This window comes from Ischnura elegans, chromosome 1 (genome assembly GCF_921293095.1).
Source record: "Ischnura elegans chromosome 1, ioIscEleg1.1, whole genome shotgun sequence".
Lineage (NCBI taxonomy): Eukaryota > Metazoa > Arthropoda > Insecta > Odonata > Coenagrionidae > Ischnura > Ischnura elegans.
The window spans coordinates 49,908,450-49,931,752 of record NC_060246.1 but is presented as its reverse complement, the minus strand read 5'-3'; the positions used below and the strand labels follow the sequence as shown (position 1 = coordinate 49,931,752).

Sequence of the window (23,303 nt, the reverse complement as noted above, 5' to 3'; positions counted from 1 at the left end):
CCAATATTTCTCTTTCAGAAAGTACTACCTCATTATCTTTTTGACAAGAATGCCATTTTCAAAAAGTCATTAGCGTGAATTACTTTTCATGCAAACACTGAATCTCTCTAAGGTCATTATAAATCCATCAGATGTGTAAACTAGTTTCCTTTCAATATTAATGCATCATAATTTGTGGATATGAGAAAACAAAGAAATTAGAGCTACGTAAAAAATGTTTGCAGCTGGCAAAGTCTGTACAAACAGTGCACATTCTCGCTGACAAAATACCAGGAATCACTCAAGTTAGCATATTCCTATAATAAGTTGCTGTTCTTTCACCCAGTATTATTGAGAAATTGAAATGAAAATTATCTAGATCCTCCATTTAAAGGAAAAACATGGCTTATATTTGCTTTGAAATAAATTTTGTGGTGAGAATATGAGTAGAAGAATAGAAAAGAATAATGAAAATCACAATGAAAATGAAATTCTCATAATTGCAGGAAAACCAGTGAATTCATGTTAAAATTCACTTCATCGCATTAGCTAATTTTGGAATTAACAAATTTTCAATAATACAAGAGCATAAGGTTACATTTACTGTAATGACATAATGTGGGTTTGGGATGCCACATGTTTCAATGGTTTCAATGCTGATAACCTTTAACCTTTATACTTGAAAAATTTTGCAAATAAATGACTGGGTGAGACCAGATAAATACCCAAGAGACTAGAAACTTTTTTCCAAAAGGCATTCCAGCAAGTGCTTCTGATTGAGAAGAATTATCATATCATGTGAAATCAGCTACAACACTGAGACTGCATCTCAGCGAAACCTTATTGCAAGAGACCAATCTTTTCAGAGGTTTACTGTGTGTCCAAATCAGTAATGTGTAAGTTTATGGGTTGAATTTTGGATTTATAGCATTTCGACACAATTCAGCATTCTTAGGGCTGTGTAAGCAAATCAAAATCTAAATTGAGCGGAACAAAACAACTCCACTCAAACACTTTTTAAAAACTCAAATCAAGTCAAGTTTTCAAATGTAACAGCAATGACTGATAAAAAACTGCATATAGCACAATGATAATACATATATTTAATGCCTGAATTAACGTACGTCAAGTGATACCCATTAATTAAATTTTAAATTGCCATGTTTCATGGAATAAAGGCCCTCTTATTGCAAGAAAATATCATCAAATAGCAGAACCAGTAGATGATGTGACTGATAGAGCACTATTTTTTTTAAAATTTTTTAGGGGGCTACCCATGAAAACTTGGCTAACAACAGGAGAAGTGAGATTCCTTGCTGAGGCCTTCTGGTAGTTGTTGGACTTTTTAGTTACAATTGGAAGTGGTTTCATTCAACAAACTGATTCATCAGGTTGACTATTACTGTAAGGGATGACATTTTCTCTTGGAGTTTCTGCATTTAGTAAACGTTTTTGGCTAGTCGGGTGGATCAGGGGGTCGAATGAAACTCATTTCATGAGACATCAAAAGAGACTAGTTTCGCACATTAGAAATATGGAAGTAGTGAAGATTTTTGGAAAGGGTGATTGTATTTTTGTTGAGACTGGGATTTTCATTTGTTCAATTGCTGAAAAGTTACTGAATGTTAATGATAGCTCATATGACAAGGTATTAAAGTCGGAGACTACCAATCCCAAACCAATACCAAAGATTGGTATGTCTTTTCTGTGCATTTTAGATAAAATTTGATGTTAGTACAGCTCTCATAATCATATGGGTATTTAGCAGACACAAAAGTTAAACATTATGTTCTCCAGTAATATCTGTAGGTATCACTGGAGAGGCTATCATTTCATTATCATCATTACATATCATTATAAGGCTACAAGATTCTTGTTGGAATTTCAACATGAATAACGGCACAAGCCATGAAACCTAATGATAAAAACTTCACTCATACTATGCAAAAGAGTGCATTTAAATATCTTACCAACTGGTATACTCAAATTAATTGTCGATGCCGCACGACTTGCACCACGTAAACTCAGTTCTTTGATGGTCTTTCTTCGGGGTTTATTCTTGTCAATCTTTTCCGCCAAATTTTCTCCGAATTCCTTTAGCATCATGATGGCTTCTGCATGAACAACAAGTATTGCTCCAGCATAGTGAACACTCACTCTTTTTTCCACAGACTGCCATTTTGTTTTAAAATCTGGAGATTTTTTGTCCACCTAAGAATTTAAAAACATGAGCCTTCATTATGAAATTTTTAGCTTAAATTAAAATAGTTTTGAAACATAGTTCAAAAAGATACACACATTAAGTCTAGATGGATAGAATAGCAAAATTGAATTTTCTCAGCAGACACAAAACTGAAATAGCCAAGATTACACTAACTATTCATTTTCAGTTAAAGACATAAATTGATAGTGCCAAAAAGAAATTACTCCCACCACCTCATTCAGCTATGTATATCCAGTGATAAATACAGAAAGTCTATTGTTTGGACCAACCCGCCTAATTTTCAAATAAATTTGAGGACATCAAATCAGGAAAGATTGGGACCAAAGGGTTTCTGGATTTCTGGTCTTCAGCACGCAGAAAAAGTGGTACAGTTTTCTACAGGTCTAGCTACATGTGAATGTGTGAATGGTCTGTCGAACAACCCCTAGAAGAACATTCATCACCTAAAATGGACAGCAAAGCAATAAAATTTCTTGATACCCTGTTCTTGTACTGTAGTTGGGCCGGTATCGCGTACCCTCAAAAATCCAAACTCATTATGAGCGTACCGGTTAAAATACCTTCGCGGCCGGATGTATAATACATGTTCAGCTGTTGGAATTTTTGGTGAGTACCGCCTGAATTTTTTTTCCAACAACAGAACTCCTTGATACTGCATATATCTTAAATCAAAATTCTGGACTGGGCATATCATATTGAAATTATGGCCAATTAATTACATTCGCACATTGTTACTTAATAAAAAACTTACATGGAATAGTATCCTCCAATGTTTTTTTGTTTCTTATACATATAGGGTAGGATCAAAAATTAGAAGGACTGAATTTCAGTAGTGCAAATGGTGCAATGGAGTGGGGCTGGACCTCTTGGGCACAATAGTGGGAAGCCTTCTGCAGAATACAATATTTTTTCCAGTTCCCTGTGAACAAGGGCAGAGCAATCACATTGATTTCCGTGAAACTCTGTTAAAAAGTGCGGTTGCGATCCAAGATGGTGAAGAATCTCGAACAGTGCTATGGCATTAAATTCTGTGTCAGTCTTGGGAAAACTGCTTCGGAGGCCCTTGTAATGATTAAGGATGCCTACAAGGATGCATTCCATGAACCACTCAACAAAGCTCGAGTGCTATAAGCTGTTTTGGGAAGGGTAGGTACACCAAGTGTAGAGAAAAAAGCTAGAATGAGTAAGTCAAGAGTCAAATCCACCATCCAAAGTCAAGGCACATTGTATTTTTTGACTGCCATGGGATGGTTCACTTCTTAACCCCTGGACAGACTGTGAATGACAGTTTTTACGTGTGCAAGCCTGCCAGTCTGTGGAAACATGTCCTCTGTGCGTGGCCAACAATTAGCAATTTTTGGAAGCTTCACCACCACGATGCACCAAGCCACACTGCGCTACTAAACATAGGGTACCACATTGCCTTGCCTCATCTTAAGTCTAAATCTGGCACCACCTCACTTCTTCTTTTTTCCTCGGCTCTAGTGAGACCTCCAGGGAAATCGATTAAGCTCTGCATAGGAAGTCCAAGGGGCTGTGACAAATTCTCTGAAGTGGATCCCAGAAAGTGAGCTCCAGAAGGTGCACACATTGTGGGAATCTCGTTATATGCACTGTGTCGAAGCACAAGAGTGTTATTTCATGGACTTTAAAGGATTTATACCGAATCATTCAATTAAAAAAATTCAAATTCATTCAGTCCTACTACTTTTTGATCCAACCCTGCACGTACATTCTAGGATTGGATATGGTATAATATTTTGGACAACGTCTTGTCACAGTGATAGAATATTTCAACTCCAGAAAAGGGCAGTTATAACAATTGCCAGAATTTCCAAAGAAACTTCTGGTTCACTTTACTTTATAAAATTTAACACATTGGCTCTTACAAACAGGAATCTGCAATATTTGCCAAATCCCATCCCAAACTACTTACCAAAAATAATCAGGATGATGATTACTACACACATCAACATGTTTGTATACATTACAAATGTATGAGCTTCTATTTCTTTAAAAATAAAATAATAATTTACGCATCATCACAGTTAAAGTAAAGAAATACCTATTACAAGAACCATATTATTCAATAAATGAATTCTTGTTGTTGAGTGAATCAGAAACTCAATGACTATTGAACTTCAATAAATTATTGTTGTACTTATTATTATTGTACTTAAAACAAGTTTTATTTGCTGATCCATGTTTATCTATACTATATTAGATGACATTTTTTTAGAGATGGGTCGAATAGCAGATTTCTCGAATTCGAATATCGAATTCGAATATTAAATCATAGCTCAAATATTCGAATACCTCGAATACCAAATGATGAATGCTGGAATGTTTGACTCGGTTGCCTATGCAGCAGGCAACACAAGATTTTGGGGAGTAATATTGATTTCCTTAAAATGATTCGAACAGGAATTTAGCTGATTAATGAATAATTTAATTTTATGGAAACAATTGGGCATATAATTAATTCAACTAACATCGCTTTATCCCCACCCCTGCTGCCAAGTGCTAGCTGACAATCTGAGGCATTTTGCAAAATACAAGCTCTTTTCCACCGGATTTTCTTCAATTATTTTCAGTCCATCTTTGGGAGTTCTCACGAGATAAGAAGATGAATTGGAATTGCTATCAGGGAGAAACCAAATATTCTGAGAAAATATCCTTTTGTCTGTGACTGTAACAATAAAGATTTATAGCACCACTCATAAATTGTAACTTGATATATGTTTTCGGAAAAAATACCGCATCAACTTCCGAGAAGCTCTGCTGCTCATATCGAGTTTCGCCAGAATGCTAAGTCTCCGTCTTGTTTTGACATTTATTTCTTTGCGTAAAATGCTTAAATAAACTCAGAAATACGTCGTGTTTGGTCTTATTCTTTTTGAAATTACGCGCACATTACTAATATTTCAATTCAATAAAGGTGTAACATCAATTGACGAAAGTCATTCTTAGACACCCTTTGTGCTAATAGATGACTCATGCAGCGGTTGACCTCCACAGAAATGGGGAACTTCGAAGCTGGTAGGAAAAAAAAGGTCAGTGGGGGAGGAAAGGGAGGGCCCGAAACACGTTTCTATTGTTCTCGCGTATTTTTTCGAAGCTAAGGTCTTCGTAATATGATCCCTGCGCGAGCTGTGACCTTTTTTTTATTTTGAAGAAGAGGAAAGCCTCAGAGGGGGGGCTAGTGCTGAATGGAGAGGGATACCGGACCTTGGGAAATGCGCTAATGTAAGTATCCCACGGTACTCACACAGCAGTTGACCTCCAGAAATGGGGAACTTCGAAGCAGGTAGCCAGAAAAAGGTCAGTGGGTGAGAAAAGGGGGGAGGGCGTGAAACACGTTTTTATTGTTCTCGTAACTCGATTTTTTTTTCGAAGCAGGGGTCTTCGTAATGCGATCCCTGCGCGAGCTGGGACCTTTTGTTTGATTTCGGAGAAGAGGAAAGCGTCAGAGTGGTTGAGGCGAGTGCTGAATGGAGGGGGATAGAGGATCGTGGGAAATGCCCTAAGGTTGCTATCCCACGGCACTGAGTTTCTCCTGGTGGGGGGAATCGGGGATTTTCGGATTTTTTCACCCGACTATTTTCGATTCCCCTCGTCGAACACTTTTCACCGCTAAAATCCACGAATTTGATGCAATTCGTCAACTTGCGTAAAACCGGCGCCGCGAGCACTACCTAAATGACTACAGTTCTCTACATTTTTCCGAGTCACTACCAACGACGTGCGTGCGACAGTGTATGATGCGAAATTCAAAGTATTCGAGGTATTCGAGGCGGTACTTTTCGCATAACTATTCGAAATCTCGAATATCGAATACTTTCTAGTATTCGAGGTATTCGAGTATTCGCGGATACTATTCGCACATCTCTAATTATTATTATTATAAACGCAGCTCCAGGACCTTTCACTTTCAAGTCAGGTTATTTGTCTTAACATAATGTTTCTCACTCCCCCTTCTGATCCCAACTCCAGACACTCATTGTGCTAATTTTTTTCTAATGGTGCTAGGTCATTTTCAAATCACCAGTGAACACCTTATGCTTCACTTCAATGTTTACACGAAGACTAAAGACACGAGTTCGCATAACTATTCGAAATCTCGAATATCGAATACTTTCTAGTATTCGAGGATTCGCGGATACTATTCGCACATCTCTACATTTTTTACTTTTAACTAACGTAACTGTGTGGTACACTATGTTTCATACACTATCGTCTGATTCTGTAATATTAACTTTATCTGACTTGTCTTATGTTTGCATGAGAACCAACGAGGTCAATAAATATTATTATTCATTATTATTGTAGTCCTGACGAAATGGGTACGTTGGCACATGGTAAAAGAAACAATATTCCAAAATTTTTGATGCTACAAAATTACAAACTCAAGTTGCGATCCTAGCAGCATCGAAAAAAAGTTGCTAAAAAGTTTGATGTGCACACTACAAGATCTAAACCGTCCACTGAACTACAAACCACAAAGCTTTCCCGCATGCCCCATGCTCTAAATTTACAGAATGTCTGGGCTAACAATGGTTGTTTCACAACTGGAATAATCAATACTAGTGTTACATAAAACTGGAAGTCGCCGAATGATGCACAGTATGGTGTGCCGAAATGTGGAGCCAGAGTGTAAGTGAGAGGAAGGGAGATGGCCAAATGGCCAGAGAAAGGGGAGGGCAGCCCGGTTTTGATTGCTGAAATATATGTTATGGGAGGGAATACAATGTTTTAGAAAGGATGAGGTATATTCTATTGTTTTCAAATAGACTGTTCACTGAGTGAGTGGTTTATATTGTGTGCAAGTCATTCTGGGTGAGTGGTACCACAGTTCTATGAGCCATCCAAAGTTCTTCTTGTGGGATTGCTTTGTGGTTTGTCTCATTTTCATTTACATAAATATTCTCAAGGAATTTCCAGCAGGAACTTAATTATTACTTACTTAATTAGTTACTATTATAACCGACTGTCAAATAATCTGCATTAAGTTGACCGTCTTGTGACACGATGGAGTACTTTATGAGCTGCGACAAGTACACACCACATGGAATTCTATGCATTGAGTATTATGCTGAGTAATTTCTGTTATTTACAAGATATTGAGATTGTAAATTCATTGCATTTGATTTACATGATCACATACGTAATGCTAATAAAGCTTTAAGTTTATGTTCCACATATTAAGCTTAAATGTAAATTTCTGCACAAGTTGCCAGGCAAGCAAAACATTCAGTAACTCTCCTCCGATTCTTAAATTAAATTCATTAAAGATTGCCAGGCAATGTGAGCCCAGCAATATGCTCTCAGGATTCCTACTCATGGCCTTCAGACATTGTAAATTAAACATTCTTTCAATAATTAAATTAGCACTACATATTAAAACTAAAGTACAGATTTCAAATTACAAGCTGATGCCACCTGGGTAAAAATCGATACAAAAAATACCTACCAAAGAAGGCTAATAATAGTTTCTCACTGAGAAACTTATCTGTTTCAAAATAAATGCTACTCCTGTTAGAAAGCATATAACCTTTGGCACTAAGTAACTTAAATTATCATTAACCTTCTTAGTACTATCCTTCTTCCTGAGGTACTGGCAAGAAATGCAGAAGGTATATTCAAAAAAGGTAGCAACTAGGAAAAAAACAATACCAAGCTATTTATTACATACCCATACGAGTTTTTTTTTCAAATTGATAAGTTTAACTAGTCAATATTGAAAAAACATTTTTACGTTTACTGAAATAAGTTATAGTAATGTAATGAGTTATAGCAAATTAAATAATGGACTACATAAGAGCCGATATATTGGCCTGCCTCACTTTTCGCCCGAGCGGCAAAAGCCGATATATCCGCCCGCTACACTAAAAGGGTTAATAAACAAATGATGCTGCATTGATCATCTAATAATTTTTAATGAAAATATTTTGACATCATCTTGGGTGAATATTTTATCATGTTGTTACGAAAATGGTTCTACTCTTCCTGACAGATGTTTACTTTCGCGGAAATAGAATCATCAGTCATAGTGATAATTTAGTTTTTCAAATCAATTTTAACTGCTAAAGTGTTAAAATTTACTTTGATAAACTTCATCAATCTGTTAAAATTACCACAAATTTCACTTACTGAAGAGTATGTTGTCATATATGAGACTGCAATGAAATCAAATGCCACCCAAGTAACACCTTCCACCATGGAGTCAGAGAAAGGGTTTTTTTTTAATTGATCTTTATTCAGACAAATTGACTAAAATTGCCAAAAATATTTTTGAATTCACTTTATCCAGCATAAAAAAAGATGGGCTTTTTATTGATGCATGTTTTTTTTCACCTACTTGATTATGATATGATACGAGATATATGCTTTCAACATCGAGTCCCTTGCATTTTGAAGCAGACGTAGCTCTACTGGAAACTTTCGCTTCCAATAATTCTTCAATAATTCTTAATAATTCTGAAGCCCAAAAGGCATGACAACTGCCTGGATGGGAAATATACTTATGTAGAAGGGATAAATAATGGCCTGTGTCCTCATTCCACACTATTTGATTTAAAAAATGAATGGTTGCAACGTTAGCACATCATTATTCAGGGTACAAACTCCCAAGGGAGATCGACATGCTAGCACCAAACGTGGTGGTGTTTAAGTAACACTCATAGTATTAGTTCCACGAGTATCCCTCTCATAAGTGTGAAGAGTGTTCTCCCATAATACCATCATTTAACGAAGTGGAATCTACAATTGTAGAAGCAGTAGCAGATGTATGGATAATAGCATCGTCAAAATACTTAGCATAACATTGCGGCTGGCTAATCCCCATTGATTCTGCCCTGAATCCCCAAGTAGCCATGATGGTGGACGCCACTGCAGGACTACCTGAGAGCTCTCAGAATGGCAGTTGTCACATCAGACCCACCCAAATTGACCACACCCCCTATCAAAGACAGTTTTCTGCATCATTGGTATTTCAATCATACTGAGAATTTTTATGTTACGAAAAAAGCATTACCAAGCCCTCATTTTTTTTCAAGATTCATTGTCCTCACCTCTACTTTTAAAAATTAATCCGCAAGTTCTCCATTTCCTTCTTTTAAATTCCCTATTTCACTTTATCAGACAGATGAATTGATTAATAGCATATTCTTATACCATCTTGAAGAATGACACATTATTAATAATATACTTGCAAATAAGGCACAACTACTTATTGGATAAAACCAGAAATAATTTTAAATTTGAAGACATCAATAATTTGCAGAAAGAACCTACAATTGTAGAGCGTGGAACAAAAGATACTTAAGGGAAGGGGATAGCATTTTCAAGGGGATATGCAGATAGGTGAACTTATTGCAATTGTTTAGTACAAAATAATTGACATAGCAGCATTTAAATTAATTAAAGAGGTGGCTGCAGTAAGACTTACTTGAGCATAATTAATTTTCATATGGTGATGATTATCCTCAGGTACACCTTCAGCACTGCCCTTCAAACCAATAAAAACATCGATAGGTTGGCTTGCGAAGCCACCCAGTTTCAGAGACACATCACCAATATTGAGAGAGGCAGTTAGATCAAATGTTTTTTGCCATACTTCAGCTTCCATTGAATTTACACAAAACATGACTAAATAGGAGTCCAAATCATCACTTTCTCTTCCCAAGCTGAATGAAAACTCTGAAAAAATGTAAACATTGTAATGGAAAAGAGTAAACATCCGGAAAGAGGAAAATTTTTAAGAGTCGATCCTTGGAAAGGGGTTGTTAGCACTGATTTTTAAATATTTTTCATACAAAGCAGTGAATGCATATTAAATATGCAAATAAAAATATTTACACTATTATTTAAATAGAAGACATAATGATATTTAAACAAAAAAGATTTTATACTTCCATTTAATTATAGGCATATAATAAGAAAAAGAAATACTATAGTAACTGATATAACAATTAGATAGGTTTTTGAAACCTTATACAGTGGAACCTGGATAATTCGAACTTCTTTAATTCGAAATCTTCTTTAATTCGAATTTTTCCCGTGGTCCCTAGCATTTTGTATTAAAACAATGCTAAAACATCGTGGATAATTCGAAGTTTATTTTGGATAATTCGAATTTTTAAGTAGCAAATCATTAAATTACGATTCAAAATATCCATAAATAAAAAAGTAAAAAAACATATTCCAAGCCACATTTGACGAAATGTTTGCGTTAGAACAAACGCGGGACCGCTCGCGCCTGCGTTTAGTCTGATGACTCATACCTCCCCTCCCGCCACCGCCTGTTGAAGGCCACACTAAAAATAACTCAACCCTGCTTGCAACTGAGACGGCGCAGCGCGTTCCAAGGTCATTGTACCTGACACCCGACACTCCCCCTACATTGTGTGTCGCATGTGTCGCATTGTGCGTGGTTTATATCGTTTCGTGTGAAGGCCGTTACCTAACGTAGGTTTGCTGATGTCTTAGGGTCGGTTTCTCCAAATCTTAACTTTTAGTGAGTGTACTGTGTAGTGATCATGGCATCAACGTCATCGAAAAAACCAGGGTCTTATAAAACTTTGACATTAGCTGAAAAAGTCAGTGTGATTAAAGAAGTGGAAAAAGGAGTAAAGAAAAAATCTGAAATCGCGAAAGACTTTGGAATTCCACCCAACACCCTATTGACTTACTTAAAAAATAAATATAAAATTCTCAGCAGTGCAGAGGAATTTGATAAAGACAGGAAACGATCGCGAGAGCCAGGAAATCCAGATGTCGACAACTGTGTGCTGAAATGGTTCAAGCAGACAAGAGACAAGAAAGTTCCTGTAAGTGGTCCTCTGATTAGGATCAAGGCTGAGCAGTTTGCTAAAGAATTAGGAAAGCAAAATTTTAAAGCTAGCACTGGGTGGCTGGATGGTTTTAAAGAGCGCAATAAAATTTTGTTTAAGGCAGTCTGTGGTGAAAGTGGGGCCGTGAACCTACAGGAAGCTAACCAGTGGAAGAGAGATCTGGAAGAGATGATCCAGGACAGAGACCCGAGAAATATTTTTAACGTTGACGAAACCGGTCTTTTTTTTAAATGCACTCCTGACAAAACACTTGCATTTAAAGACGAAAAGTGCCACGGAGGGAAATTAAGCAAAGAAAGAATCACGCTATTGGTTGGCGCTAATATGGATGGTTCGGAAAAGCTGCCTTTGCTAATGATAGGAAAATCGGCCAATCCTCGTTGCTTTAAAAATGTCAAGTCTAAACCAGTAGAATATGTCAGCAGTTCTAAGGCTTGGATGACAAGTGACCTTTTTGCGAAGTGGCTAATGAAGTTGGACAAAAGGTTTGTTAAAGAAAATCGACAGGTTCTCCTTTTCATCGACAATTGCACGGCACACAACACCATACCTGTAATGGAAAATGTGAAAGTGGTTTTTTTCGCAGCCAACATGACCTCTGTTGTCCAGCCCATGGATCAAGGGATCATAAAAAATTTAAAACACTTTTACAGGGGTTTGTTGGTCGAGAATATCCTGTCCGGGGAAGGAAACGCTCTCAAAATAAAGCTGGATATTTTAGAAGCATCGCGAATGTGTAAACAAGCGTGGGACAAAGTGAAACCGGAAACAATAAAAAACTGTTTTAAAAAGGCAGGTTTTGTTAAAACCGACGAAGAAAGCGCCGAAAGAACGGGATTGGATGAAATTCTACCAATCGACGGCTGGGAGGATGTGGCACCCAATCCAATCATCTTGTACGAGGACTTTCTGAATGTGGACGAGAATGTCGCTGTGTGCGGAGAACTAACTGACGCCGACATCGTAGCAGAAGTCCTAGACACCGAGACACAAAATAATGAAGGATCGGGGGACGAGATAGAGGGGTCACGAGCCGATGAAGAAGAAACGCCAGTACCGAGTGCAGCCGACGCTATGGACTACCTGAGAGAAATTCGGCGATTTGTGGAGAGCAGAAATAATGTTGGTGATGTGCAATTTAAATCATTAGATGTTTTAGCATCATTTATAACGGCCGAGAGATTAAATTCAAAGAAACAGGCCAAAATCTCTTCTTTTTTTGTAAAACAATAGGTTAGGGCCTATAAATTTATGTTTATTGTTTATTCAGTTAATATAGTGTCCAGACTTTTAGTTCTCTTTGATCGATGTTTTATATTTCAGTTCTGTATAGATTTTTGCTTTTATTTCGCTATGGACTATTGGTAATCGTGCGTAGTTTGCAAACTGCAGTCATGCAGTGCAGTTCAGCTATTGCTGAGGACATTTTAAGGTTAGTTAAGATTGTTTACTTAATTTCGTTGCCGTTTGAGCGATTGAAAGTTATTTTTATTGTATACTATTACTGTAATAGGCATTATTCAATAAATTAATGATCAAATAGTATCAATAAAGTTAATAGTTTTCATTTAAAACGTGTTATTATTGTTTACTTCCCCGGTTATAAGAACTTCTTTAATTCGAATTTTTGGATAATTCGAAGTTTTTACTTGGTCCCTTGAGATTCGAATTATCCAAGTTCCACTGTATTCCCTGTTTTTCTTCATTTGTACTGGAGTTATACAAACAAGTAAGAAAACTAACCATATTTCAGGCAATATCATGAATAAATGTGGAATATATGGAAAATTACTACCAATAGCACACAACTGAAATATCACAGTAACTGAGGTAGCATAAAAAACATTAATATTTGACCATTACTTGAAAGAGTAAAATTTCTTTGAGTTTGACTGAGAATTTCTTTGAGAATGACATAACTGCATTTGGGTAGAAAATATTATGCATATGCAGTGGAGCACACTTAAAATGAACCCCTTTACGACAAAGTCCCACTTTTAATGAAGTAATAAGTGTTCCCCATAAAAAAAACAAGCTTTTTTTGCCAAGTATCAAGTCCCTTATGAAGATACGTCTCTTTCGGGTAATACACCGCGTGGGTCCATTGTTCTCGGACGACAGTTTCGCCGGCGTTACAGTCGGCTTCTTTAACGCCGGCGAAACTGTCGTCCGAGAACAATGGACCCACGCGGTGCATTACCCGAAAGAGACGTATCTTCATACTCATCGACCCGCGGAAGCCTGCATAAGGAATCAAGTCCCTTATTTTACACGTTCCATGCTCATGACATAACAACTACGTCATTATTTTATCTGATGGTATATCCCACCCCAAACACCAGGCACCTGTGTAAGGTTAAGGGAGAGGGTCAGTCACCAGCCTTCAACCTGTCTGCCATTCTGAAAGCTTCGAAAAAATTTTTTCGTTTTTTTTTCCTTTCTATTTTTCATTTTTACTTGTTTTTCCTCATAAACCTTACTGACACATATGGAGGTGAGTTTTTATTACCTATTTATTTATTACTTTCTTTTGATTATGTTGCAAATAGCAATGTGTTCTCTCAATTATTTTAATAGCTTCTCAGCAAGAAATTATTTTACAGATCAGGTATTTTAACTTTTCACACATAGTTTAACATGCATTTATTTTATTTGGTACGTGAGAAGGAATGGAAATATTTATCAAATATTTTTATTTTGAACAAATTAATCATACTTGCATACATTTTTAAATTACTTAAGTGGAATCCTTGTTCTACATTGAAATGCAGTTTTTACTATTTATATTTTATGCACAATAGCTAGCTTTTCTTAACCATAGCTTCAATCACATGTGTAGTAGAGGCTTATTATTTAAACATCTGTGTTTCTCCAATAGCTCCGTAAGAAAAAAATGCCCAAGAGAGCAGCCTTCCCTCATCCATCCACACCTCTTTGCAGCTCAGAGAAACTGACCCTACCTGAGGATATTATACAAGGCATTTCGTAAAATGTCAGAGGAAGAGGACTCAAACCCCAAATGTAACGGTGAATCAAGTGGAAACTTGAATCACGTACTTGGTGGAAGGGCTCCGTATTAATAATGAAAGACACTTTGTTTCTCAAGTTTATAAAAATTTCTATTTTAATACTGGTTTCGGCTATTGCACCATTACACCATTATCAAATACCTTATAGTATTTGATAATGGTAACCGGTAATAAAATAGAAATTTTTATAAACTTGTGGAAGAAACAAAGTGTCTTTCATTATTAATATGTAACAGTGAACCCCAACCCCTTAGGCTCCAGGACAATGGGCACGTAATAAACCCGACATACCCTAAATTCCCTTCTCTTTGACTCCTGGCCTCCAAGTGCCGAAACCTTCCTCTTCCCTCCCTTTAGACTATTTCCTACAATATACTTCTGACTGACGAGACGATACTGCTAATAGTCGTGCAAAGTAACTTCCTTGCAGAGTCGATCATGCTGAGCAATCTGTCCAGAAGAAAGAATTAACAGATAGTAATATTTAACTTAAGAAGAATTCTACTGCTTTTTAGGCCTTATTTTTCATACAGGAATTAGAAAACCTAGATTATTGGAAAACTCATACTTTATATGACTTGCATTGCTCCAGGAGGTAAATGTCGTGTGATCGTTTCATGTCAATTATCCATCCTTCATTTCATCAAGAACACAGATGACTCTGACTTTCCCCTGACAGACAGACAATGCAAAATTAGGCCCCTTATACATATTCAATGAAACAATGGACAAAGTAATGACCCCCATAAGTGATTTGAGTTTCAATGAGTCTGTGGTTCCATGGAGAGGTAGGATGGGATTTCATCAATATATCAAGGGAAAGCAACACGGGTAAGGAATAAAGTTAGTTTGGAGCTGCAGGTCCTCTTTTACCTAGGGTCTTCCTAATCAGTGTGTGGAAAGTGTGTGAAAGTGTCCAGAAAAGGGCATTTGAAAAAGGTGGTCAAAATATTATTGGAAAATCACTTTTGACTGCAGCAACTCCCTCTACACTAGGGCCGATCGGAATAATTGATTTTTTTCAAATCCATTTGGCCCATTGAAAAAAGTTGAGGGACTGATCAAAAATAAGGCCTGAAAATTTTTAGACCTCTAGGTGAATCCTTGACCCTCGCTCAAATGCAATTTAGGGGGGGAGGGTCAAAATCCAAAAAATATAATATTTTATAGTCATTTCCTATAGATTTTGCCGAATTACTGTCCACTTAGGACAAAAATTTCGTGCGTTTTGACGTATCTGCCACCGTTTAGTCACAAAATGACTAATTTGAGTCCGCTTCCGTGAAGAAAATATTCCAACTGCTATGCAGCGTCGCGGATACAAGAACGCCAGGCCGATGCCGTCCCCTCCCCGCTCACTTCTCCCCCTTCCACGCCTAGAATACAGCAAAATTCATCCTGTGTGTGCTGCTAGGGGGGCTTTCATCTTTGATAATATAAATCGGAAGATGGTGGAAGTTAAAATAGGATGTGTAGTGAGAAGACTTGTCTCTTATTTGGCACCTCGTCGGCGTTTAGCAAATTGATGTTACCAACTTTTAGAGAAGTGATGAAATATTTTTTAGATCCGAGAATGCAGGAAAGGAGCCAACGGTCTCTGAAAAGGCCTCTCGATTGGCTATGAAGGCGTGCGAACTATGGTGACGCGCTTCTTTTCCATTATATGTGCGACTGAATGGATTTAGCGGTACCACAGGAAGTACTAAACTTACGGAAAATGTGAATAGGCCAAAAGTAGGGTTTTATTGAAGTACAAAACTAAAAACACCTTTAAAGGAACATTTGAAATTATGCTATATTTGTGTGTGTGTGTGAAAGACAGAGCATAAGGTTCCCCCTAATGAAGAAGTATTTTGAGACACAAGCGGACAAAACGAAAGAAGATGGCTGCTGGATTGAATCCTGAAGACACTCGACAACCGAGGAAAAAAGGGAATCGTAGTAGAAAGAGTATCAAAAATTTTCTTCATCAATTCATCCGAAGAAAATTAAACTGTCGAGGAATCAGCCGATTTGTATCTCTACGTTCCTCATGAAATAAACTCAAAAGACTAAACTCAAAAGACTAAACTCAAACTAGAACTCAAACTAGAAAAATAAGTAAAAATGAAAATTAGAAAAAAAAAAAATTTTTTCCGAAGCATTCAGAATGGCAGACAGGTTGAAGGCTGGTGACTGACCCTCTCCCTTACCCTTACACAGGTGCCTGGTGTTTGGGGTGGGATATACCATCAGAGAAAATAATGACGTAGTTGTTATGTCATGAGCATGGAACGTGTAAAATGTGGGACTTGATACTTGGCAAAAAAAGCTTGTTTTTTTTATGGGGAACACTTATTACTTCATTAAAAGTGGGACTTTGTCATAAAGGGGTTCATTTTAAGTGCGCTCCACTGCATATGCATGATATTTTCTACCCAAATGCAGTTATGTCATTCTCAAAGAAATTCTCAGTCAAACTCAAAGAAATTTTACTCTTTCAAGTAGTGGTCAAATATTGATGTTTTTTTATTCTCAGTTACTGTGAAAGTTTCCAAAAGGAGAGAGGCTGGAGAAGTATTTTCCATTATCGGGCAAATTAAGAGGAGAACTTTGTTACACAATCATTTCATTGGCTATGACTCGCGTTTCGTCATTTCTTGACATATTTTTAGTCTGTCGTAGCCTCTGTGGGACTTGGTAGATTGACATCCCCTTCCATTCCATTCACCCAAAGGCACGGCTGGGCTACTTGCCTCTCTAATCCTATAATAGACCCTAACCATTTTAGCCAAATTAGAAAGCCATTGGGGAAAACTAAATGAAACACAAACTTTTTAAATTAATTATTTTACCTCCATAGAATAAAAAAATAGCAATCTGCTTGACACTTGAAAAAGATTAATGCAGAACACCATGTTAATCTGAAATTATGAGCTTATTATTTGGTTTTATTAAACTACAATAACCATGATGAAAAAACATAAATGATGCCAGAAATACTTTTTGTTTTGGGCTCATTATTTTCTAAATAGTGTGTACATTTGTAATTTTTCAGTGTTGATTTATTTTCGTGAACTCTTGAAAATTATACCTCAATACATTGGCCTTCTTTCATTTTTGGGTTTCATTCTTCACTGAAATTAAAATGATGCCATGCAGCGTTGATGCAGAAAAAATATTTTTTTTTAGTTTTAGCGCTAGAAATAGGTGATAAATACAGGGAGATAAATATTAGCATGGAAGGGAGAAAGAAAAAACTAATTTACGATCAAACTAAATTCTTCTCGGGTTTCTGTCCAGGTAAGGCGTTCCATCTACCTCTCTGCCAACGATTCAATTGAGACTTTTCCATCGTCATCCTGCACATTGATTCCTACAGAGTATGAGGTGCTGCTTTTAAAACATTGTCTCTCTTCTTCTCTGCAGACTTTTCAGTCAAAATTAGTTATTTACTTTGTCCTATCAACGCTACTATTTATTATGATTATGGCACCTCATACCCAGCATCAATGGCCTTAATGATGAACAAAAAAAATATTCCATTCAACATCCGCAAAGAGGATGGAGCATGGCAGCCAAATGGAGAAGCTGCAAAGAATTTACTTCAAACATTTACCAGTAGAAAATCATTTCCTATGTAATTTATGATCGTAACTGAATCATAATGAAAATAACTTATTAAAAAGATCACACATTCTTCTGAAAACACTGAAGGAACTACAAAAAATCTATGACGGTTATTTTGGAAATGGGTTAAGACCCTCGTTTTTTTCTTTCTTTCTTGTCACTAAGCGATAGAGGGTGGCATAAATGGCAGTTAGACCGGCTGCCATTAAAATTTTGTAGGTGTTGGAAACAAATATCTATCTTATGCATAGATGATAGTTGCTATTTGCTACTGACCACAAATTTCTAAGATTAAATTCGTAAACAAAAATTTTCAAATCCATACTTGATTAAGTTTTCTATAATAGACAGGAATTTCTTTAGCACTAAGATCGCTAACAATAAAGAATGGGAAGTTAAATGTCGTATGATTTTTTAATGATATTTCACAGCATAAAATTGATAACAAGATGCATTTTTTTAAATCCTAGTGTAAATAACCATTGAAAACATTTGAAATAGGCTAAAGACAAAAAAGAGCAGTGGGAACATAAGCACACATTTTTTCACGATTAATTGGTTTGAAATTACGAAATTGAGTTTACTGTACCCACTTATCTCCAAGTACCGTACATGTAGTGTGAATTTATGTAAAATGCTGCATACATTTTTGGTATTGAAAGTGGAAATTTTGATAATTGTCAAACGTCCAGGCATAGGTCTGCAACACCGTTCAATGCAGTAGAGAAAAATCCCACAAAAAATTTGTTTTCTTTAGCTCTGATGCTCAAAATAGGGGTGGTTCTCTTACACGAGTTTATAAGGTATTCCTCCAGTGCTTCCCAGAAATTAAAGAAAGGTGGAGTGGTGGAGGCCTTCTTTGAGAATGGAATCTGTATCCTAAGTTGGAAGGATAAAAGGGAAAGGCTGATGATCAGCACTAAATTCAGTGCATCAAAGATTGATGCCATCAAAAGACAAGGGGGTACACATCTAGAAAGCCACATGCAGTATTTGAATTCACCAATCACATGAGTGGCATCAATTATTTGGATCAAATGATGCCTTACCATCCCATTGAAAGGAAATCCATCAAATGGTACAAATAATTGGGCCTGTGCACTGTAGCCAACAAACAAAACAGTTTGAGTTGCTCTTTCATTTGAAGCATCATTTATAGCTAAAAGTTAAATGTAATAAATATCATCAAGCGTTAAAACCCTGCTATTCATTTTGAAACACATGGGATTTCATTATGGTATACCCTACTTTTAGCTGAACAAAACTTTGGGTCAGCTTATGCTTTCAATGCTTAGTAGAATTAGGATTTAAACTTACCATTTGCCTCAAAACTTAGTTGCATCTTGGTAGATTGCTTCAATGGCTCAGATGTATCAGGTATTTGAATTCGAGCAATTGCTTTTGCACCTGGACCAAAATCACCATAAGCAACACTGCAAACACTAGAAGCATGTGAAAGGTGTTCCTGTAAAGTAAACATTACTAGCAAACCTTATTACCATGATTCAAAAAATATAATTTCTTTTATAAATGATAACAGATACTTTGAGAAAACCATAAGCCAAAAATAAATATGTAATCGTTGTCAACAGATATTAGAAGACATGCAATACTGATTACTAAAAAACTAGAAATATCAAAGAATTCGTACCAAGTTCTCTAGTTTCTCCTCATCTGCATCTCCAGGAAGGGGAAGACTCAGAAGCAAGGTTGCAAGGCTCACTAGGCGTTCATCTATGAAAGAAGTACATCTATTGCTGATATCATTACATCAATTTAAAGGGAACTGAAAAAAATACCTCAATTTACTAACAGCTAAAAATGTACATATTTTATCTGAGCAATCACCATTGATTAATGAGTAACTCAGTGGTATGAAGCCATGGAACTGAGTGATGTGACTTCACCACACTAATCAGGACGATTGGGTGAGGAAAGGAAGCCATCAATTACTGATCACCGCAGAGCAGAAGGTACAAAAACAATTAAGTATCATGCAACATGCTGTTGCATTTGGTGAGCTCTCACTGAGTGATCATGATGGCATATTCAACGGATCACTGAGCTAAGTACACCAGAAAGCACCCATATAGGAGTCTATTTTTATAAACGTAAAAAATTTCTAAGAGAATAAGATAATCCACCACAAAAATATAAAGGAAGTCTCAATACTTGGCTTAAAGACTGGCTGGTTCTCCATTAGACAAAGCCTTAGTGGAATTTGAAAGCAAAATTTGAATGGAGAGAGGATAGTTTCGAGTGATCAGTTTATTTATATTTACATTAGGGATATGGTAACTGATAATTATTTTTCCTTAGTCACATTACAATAGAAAGCATTTACATTATTTACAGTTATAAATAGAGAATTTGATTACTATATATATTTACTGGAGAAATTTTACCATTGTTTTTATGGATATGTGTATCTCCACAAAATACAGCCTAATGCTGATTTATGTTTTGCATTGAATATTTTTTATTGTCCTGATTTCAATGGCACAGCAGTTGTACATAGTGACTTTATGGAAAAATACAGCAAGAAATACGGTGAAATTAAGTCGAGCAGTAGCAGTGGCGTTAGTAGGAATAAAGTAAAGCAGCACCAAGGCTGCAAATAGTAAGGACAAATCGGAACGGATGCACAGAGACTGCATAAAGTATGTAACCAATTGGTGTAATCAGCCACATAGAGCACTCACTACTGCTCACTGAGAACGAGAGAGCTCACAACACTGATCAGTTGCCAGTTCACAGATTGTAAAAACACTGACCTCACTTCTGATCAGCACTGAGCGAGCAGAAGGTAGTACTAGGTACACTCTCACCAAGTGATCATGACAAATTTCAATCTTGGTGTAAATAACTTCACAAGGTAGAAACCTTGCTTTCTTGGCATAAAAGAAGAGAGTTACTATATAAACGTGGCATCTCACATCTGGCATCAATGGCTCCGAAGAAAATAAAATCCTTCGTAATTTATGATCATAACTGAATAATAATGAAAATAACTAATTAAAAAGATCACACATTCACCTGAAAACACTGAAGGAACTACAAAAAATCTATGGCGGTTATTTGGGAAATGGGCCAAGAACCTTTTTTTCTTGACACTGAGCGATAGAGGGCAAGATTAATGGTGGTTAGGCCGGCTGCCGTGAAAATTCCGCAGGTGTTGGAAACAAATATCTATCTTGCACATAGATAACAGTTGCTACTTGCTACTAACCACAAATTTCTAAGATTCAATTCTTATACAAAAATTTTCAATTCCATATTTGATTAAGTTTTCTATAATGGACGGGAATTTCTTTAGCACTAAGATCGATGACATTTAACTACAAAGAATGGGAAGTTTAAGGTGTTAAAATTATTTAATGATCTTTCACATCTAAAAATCAATAACAAAAAGCAATTTCTAAGTGCTTGAGCGTATATAAACACAGAAAACATAAAAAAAAGGCTTCCAAAGACAAAAAAAAGAGCAGAGAAAACAAAAGAAAACATTTATTCGTGACTTATTAAAAAGGTTTGAAATTATGAAATTCAATATTACAAAGTGCCAATTTTGCGGACCTGCTGACTTTATATGATCGTGAGTTTACTCTATTCAATTGCATACTAGGTCACAGCAATAAATGCTCATTTGTGATATGAATAATACATTTAAAGATTGTAGATAAAAATTTTCTTCATTTACAATAGGTTACCATAGTAGGATCTTCTAAAATTAATCAAGAGTTTCTTCCAGCTGCTCATCGTCTTCTGCAATGCTAGAGCAGACGTTCTAGTAAATTTTAAACATGCCATGTCAGCAAGCAAATAAAATGAACCATTTTTACAAAGGGAATTCTAATGGAAATAATAAGTCCTGTGTTGCCTTGCATTAAAAAGCAATAATCCTGGTGTTTTCGTGTCTGATTTTATTTTTAATTAAGATAGCAGAAATCATTGAGGGAGTGTCAAACTCATGCATGGATAATCCGTAGCAAGATAATCAGGAATTCTGCTGCAGTTGGAAAATATTGCCTTTCGATTTTAGCTTTAATAATAGCTTTTTATTAGAGATGGGTCGAATAGCAGATTTCTCGAATTCGAATATCGAATTCGAATATTAAATCATTGCTCGAATATTCGAATACCTCGAATTTCGAATACTAAATGATGAATGCTGGTATGTTTGACTCGGTTGCCTATGCAGCAGGCAACACAAGATTTTGGGGAGTAATTTTGATTTCCTTTAAATGATTCGAACAGGAATTTAGCTGATTATTGAATATTTTAATTTTATGGAAACAATTGGGCATATAATTAATTCAACTAACATCACTTTACCCTCACTCCTGCTGCCAAGTGCTAGCTGACAATCTGAGGCAATTTGCAAAATACAAGCTCTTTCCCTCCGGATTTTCTTCAATTATTTTGTTAGTTATTATTACTAGTCCACCTTTGGGAGTTCTCACGAGATAAGAAGATGAATTGGAATTGCTATCAGGGAGAAACCAAATATCCTGAGAAAATATCCCTTCCTCTGGGACTGTAACAATAAAGATTTATAGCACCACTCATAAATTGTAACTTTATATATGTTTTCGGAAAAAAATACGGCATCAACTCCCGAGAAGCTCTGCTGCTCATATCGAGTTTCGCCAGAATGCTAAGTCTCCGTCGTATTTTGATATTTATTTCTTTGCGTAAAATGCTTAAATAAACTCAGAAATACGTCGTGTTTGGTCTTATTCTTTTTGAAATTACGCGCACATTACTAATATTTCAATTCAATAAAGGTGTAACATCAATTGACGAAAGTCATTCTTAGACACCTTTTGTGCTAATAGATGACTCATGCAGCGGTTGACCTCCACAGAAATGGGGAACTTCGAAGCTGGTAGGAAAAAAAAGGTCAGTGGGGGAGGAAAGGGTGGGGCCCGAAAGACGTTTCTATTGTTCTCGTGTAACTTGGTATTTTTTCGAAGCTAAGGTCTTCGTAATATGATCCCTGCGCGAGCTGTGACCTTTTTTTTATTTCGAAGAAGACGAAAGCCTCAGAGGGGGGCTAGTGCTGAATGGAGAGGGATACCGGATCTAGGGAAATGCGCTAATGTAAGTATCCCACGTTACTCACACAGCTGTTGACCTCCAGAAATGGGGAACTTCGAAGCAGGTAGCCAGAAAAAGGTCAGTGGGTGAGAAAAGGGGGGAGGGTGTGAAACACGTTTTTATTGTTCTCGTAACTCGATATTTTTTTCGAAGCAGGGGTCTTCGTAAAGCGATCCCTGTGCGATCTGGGACCTTTTGTTTGATTTCGGAGAAGAGGAAAGCGTCAGAGTGGGTGAGGCAAGTGCTGAATGGAGGGGGATAGCGGATCGTGGGAAATAACCTAAGGTTGCTATCCCACGGCACTGAGGTTCTCCTGGTGGGGGGAATCGGGGATTTTCGGATTTTTTCACCCGACCATTTTCGGTCCCCCTCGTCTAACTCTTTTCACCGCTAAAATCCACGAATTTGATGTAATTCGTCAACTTGCGTAAAACGGCGCTGCGAGAACTAAACGACTAGAGTTCTCTTCATTTTTCCGAGTCAACTACCAACGACGTGCGTGCGACAGTG

General features: G+C 36.7%; 1 protein-coding gene across 1 annotated transcript in view; it reads right to left on the bottom strand.

Moving 5' to 3' along the window:
* LOC124159790 (vacuolar protein sorting-associated protein 13) overlaps positions 1–23,303 on the bottom strand; it is a 295,602-nt gene that overhangs the window by 199,335 nt on the left and 72,964 nt on the right. The window contains exons 15-18 of the mRNA XM_046535708.1: positions 19,345–19,427; positions 19,011–19,158; positions 9,651–9,901; positions 1,950–2,190 (exon numbers count right to left, since the gene is read on the bottom strand). Coding sequence (XP_046391664.1) covers positions 1,950–2,190; positions 9,651–9,901; positions 19,011–19,158; positions 19,345–19,427 — 723 coding nt within the window. The remainder of the gene's footprint in view (positions 1–1,949; positions 2,191–9,650; positions 9,902–19,010; positions 19,159–19,344; positions 19,428–23,303) is intronic.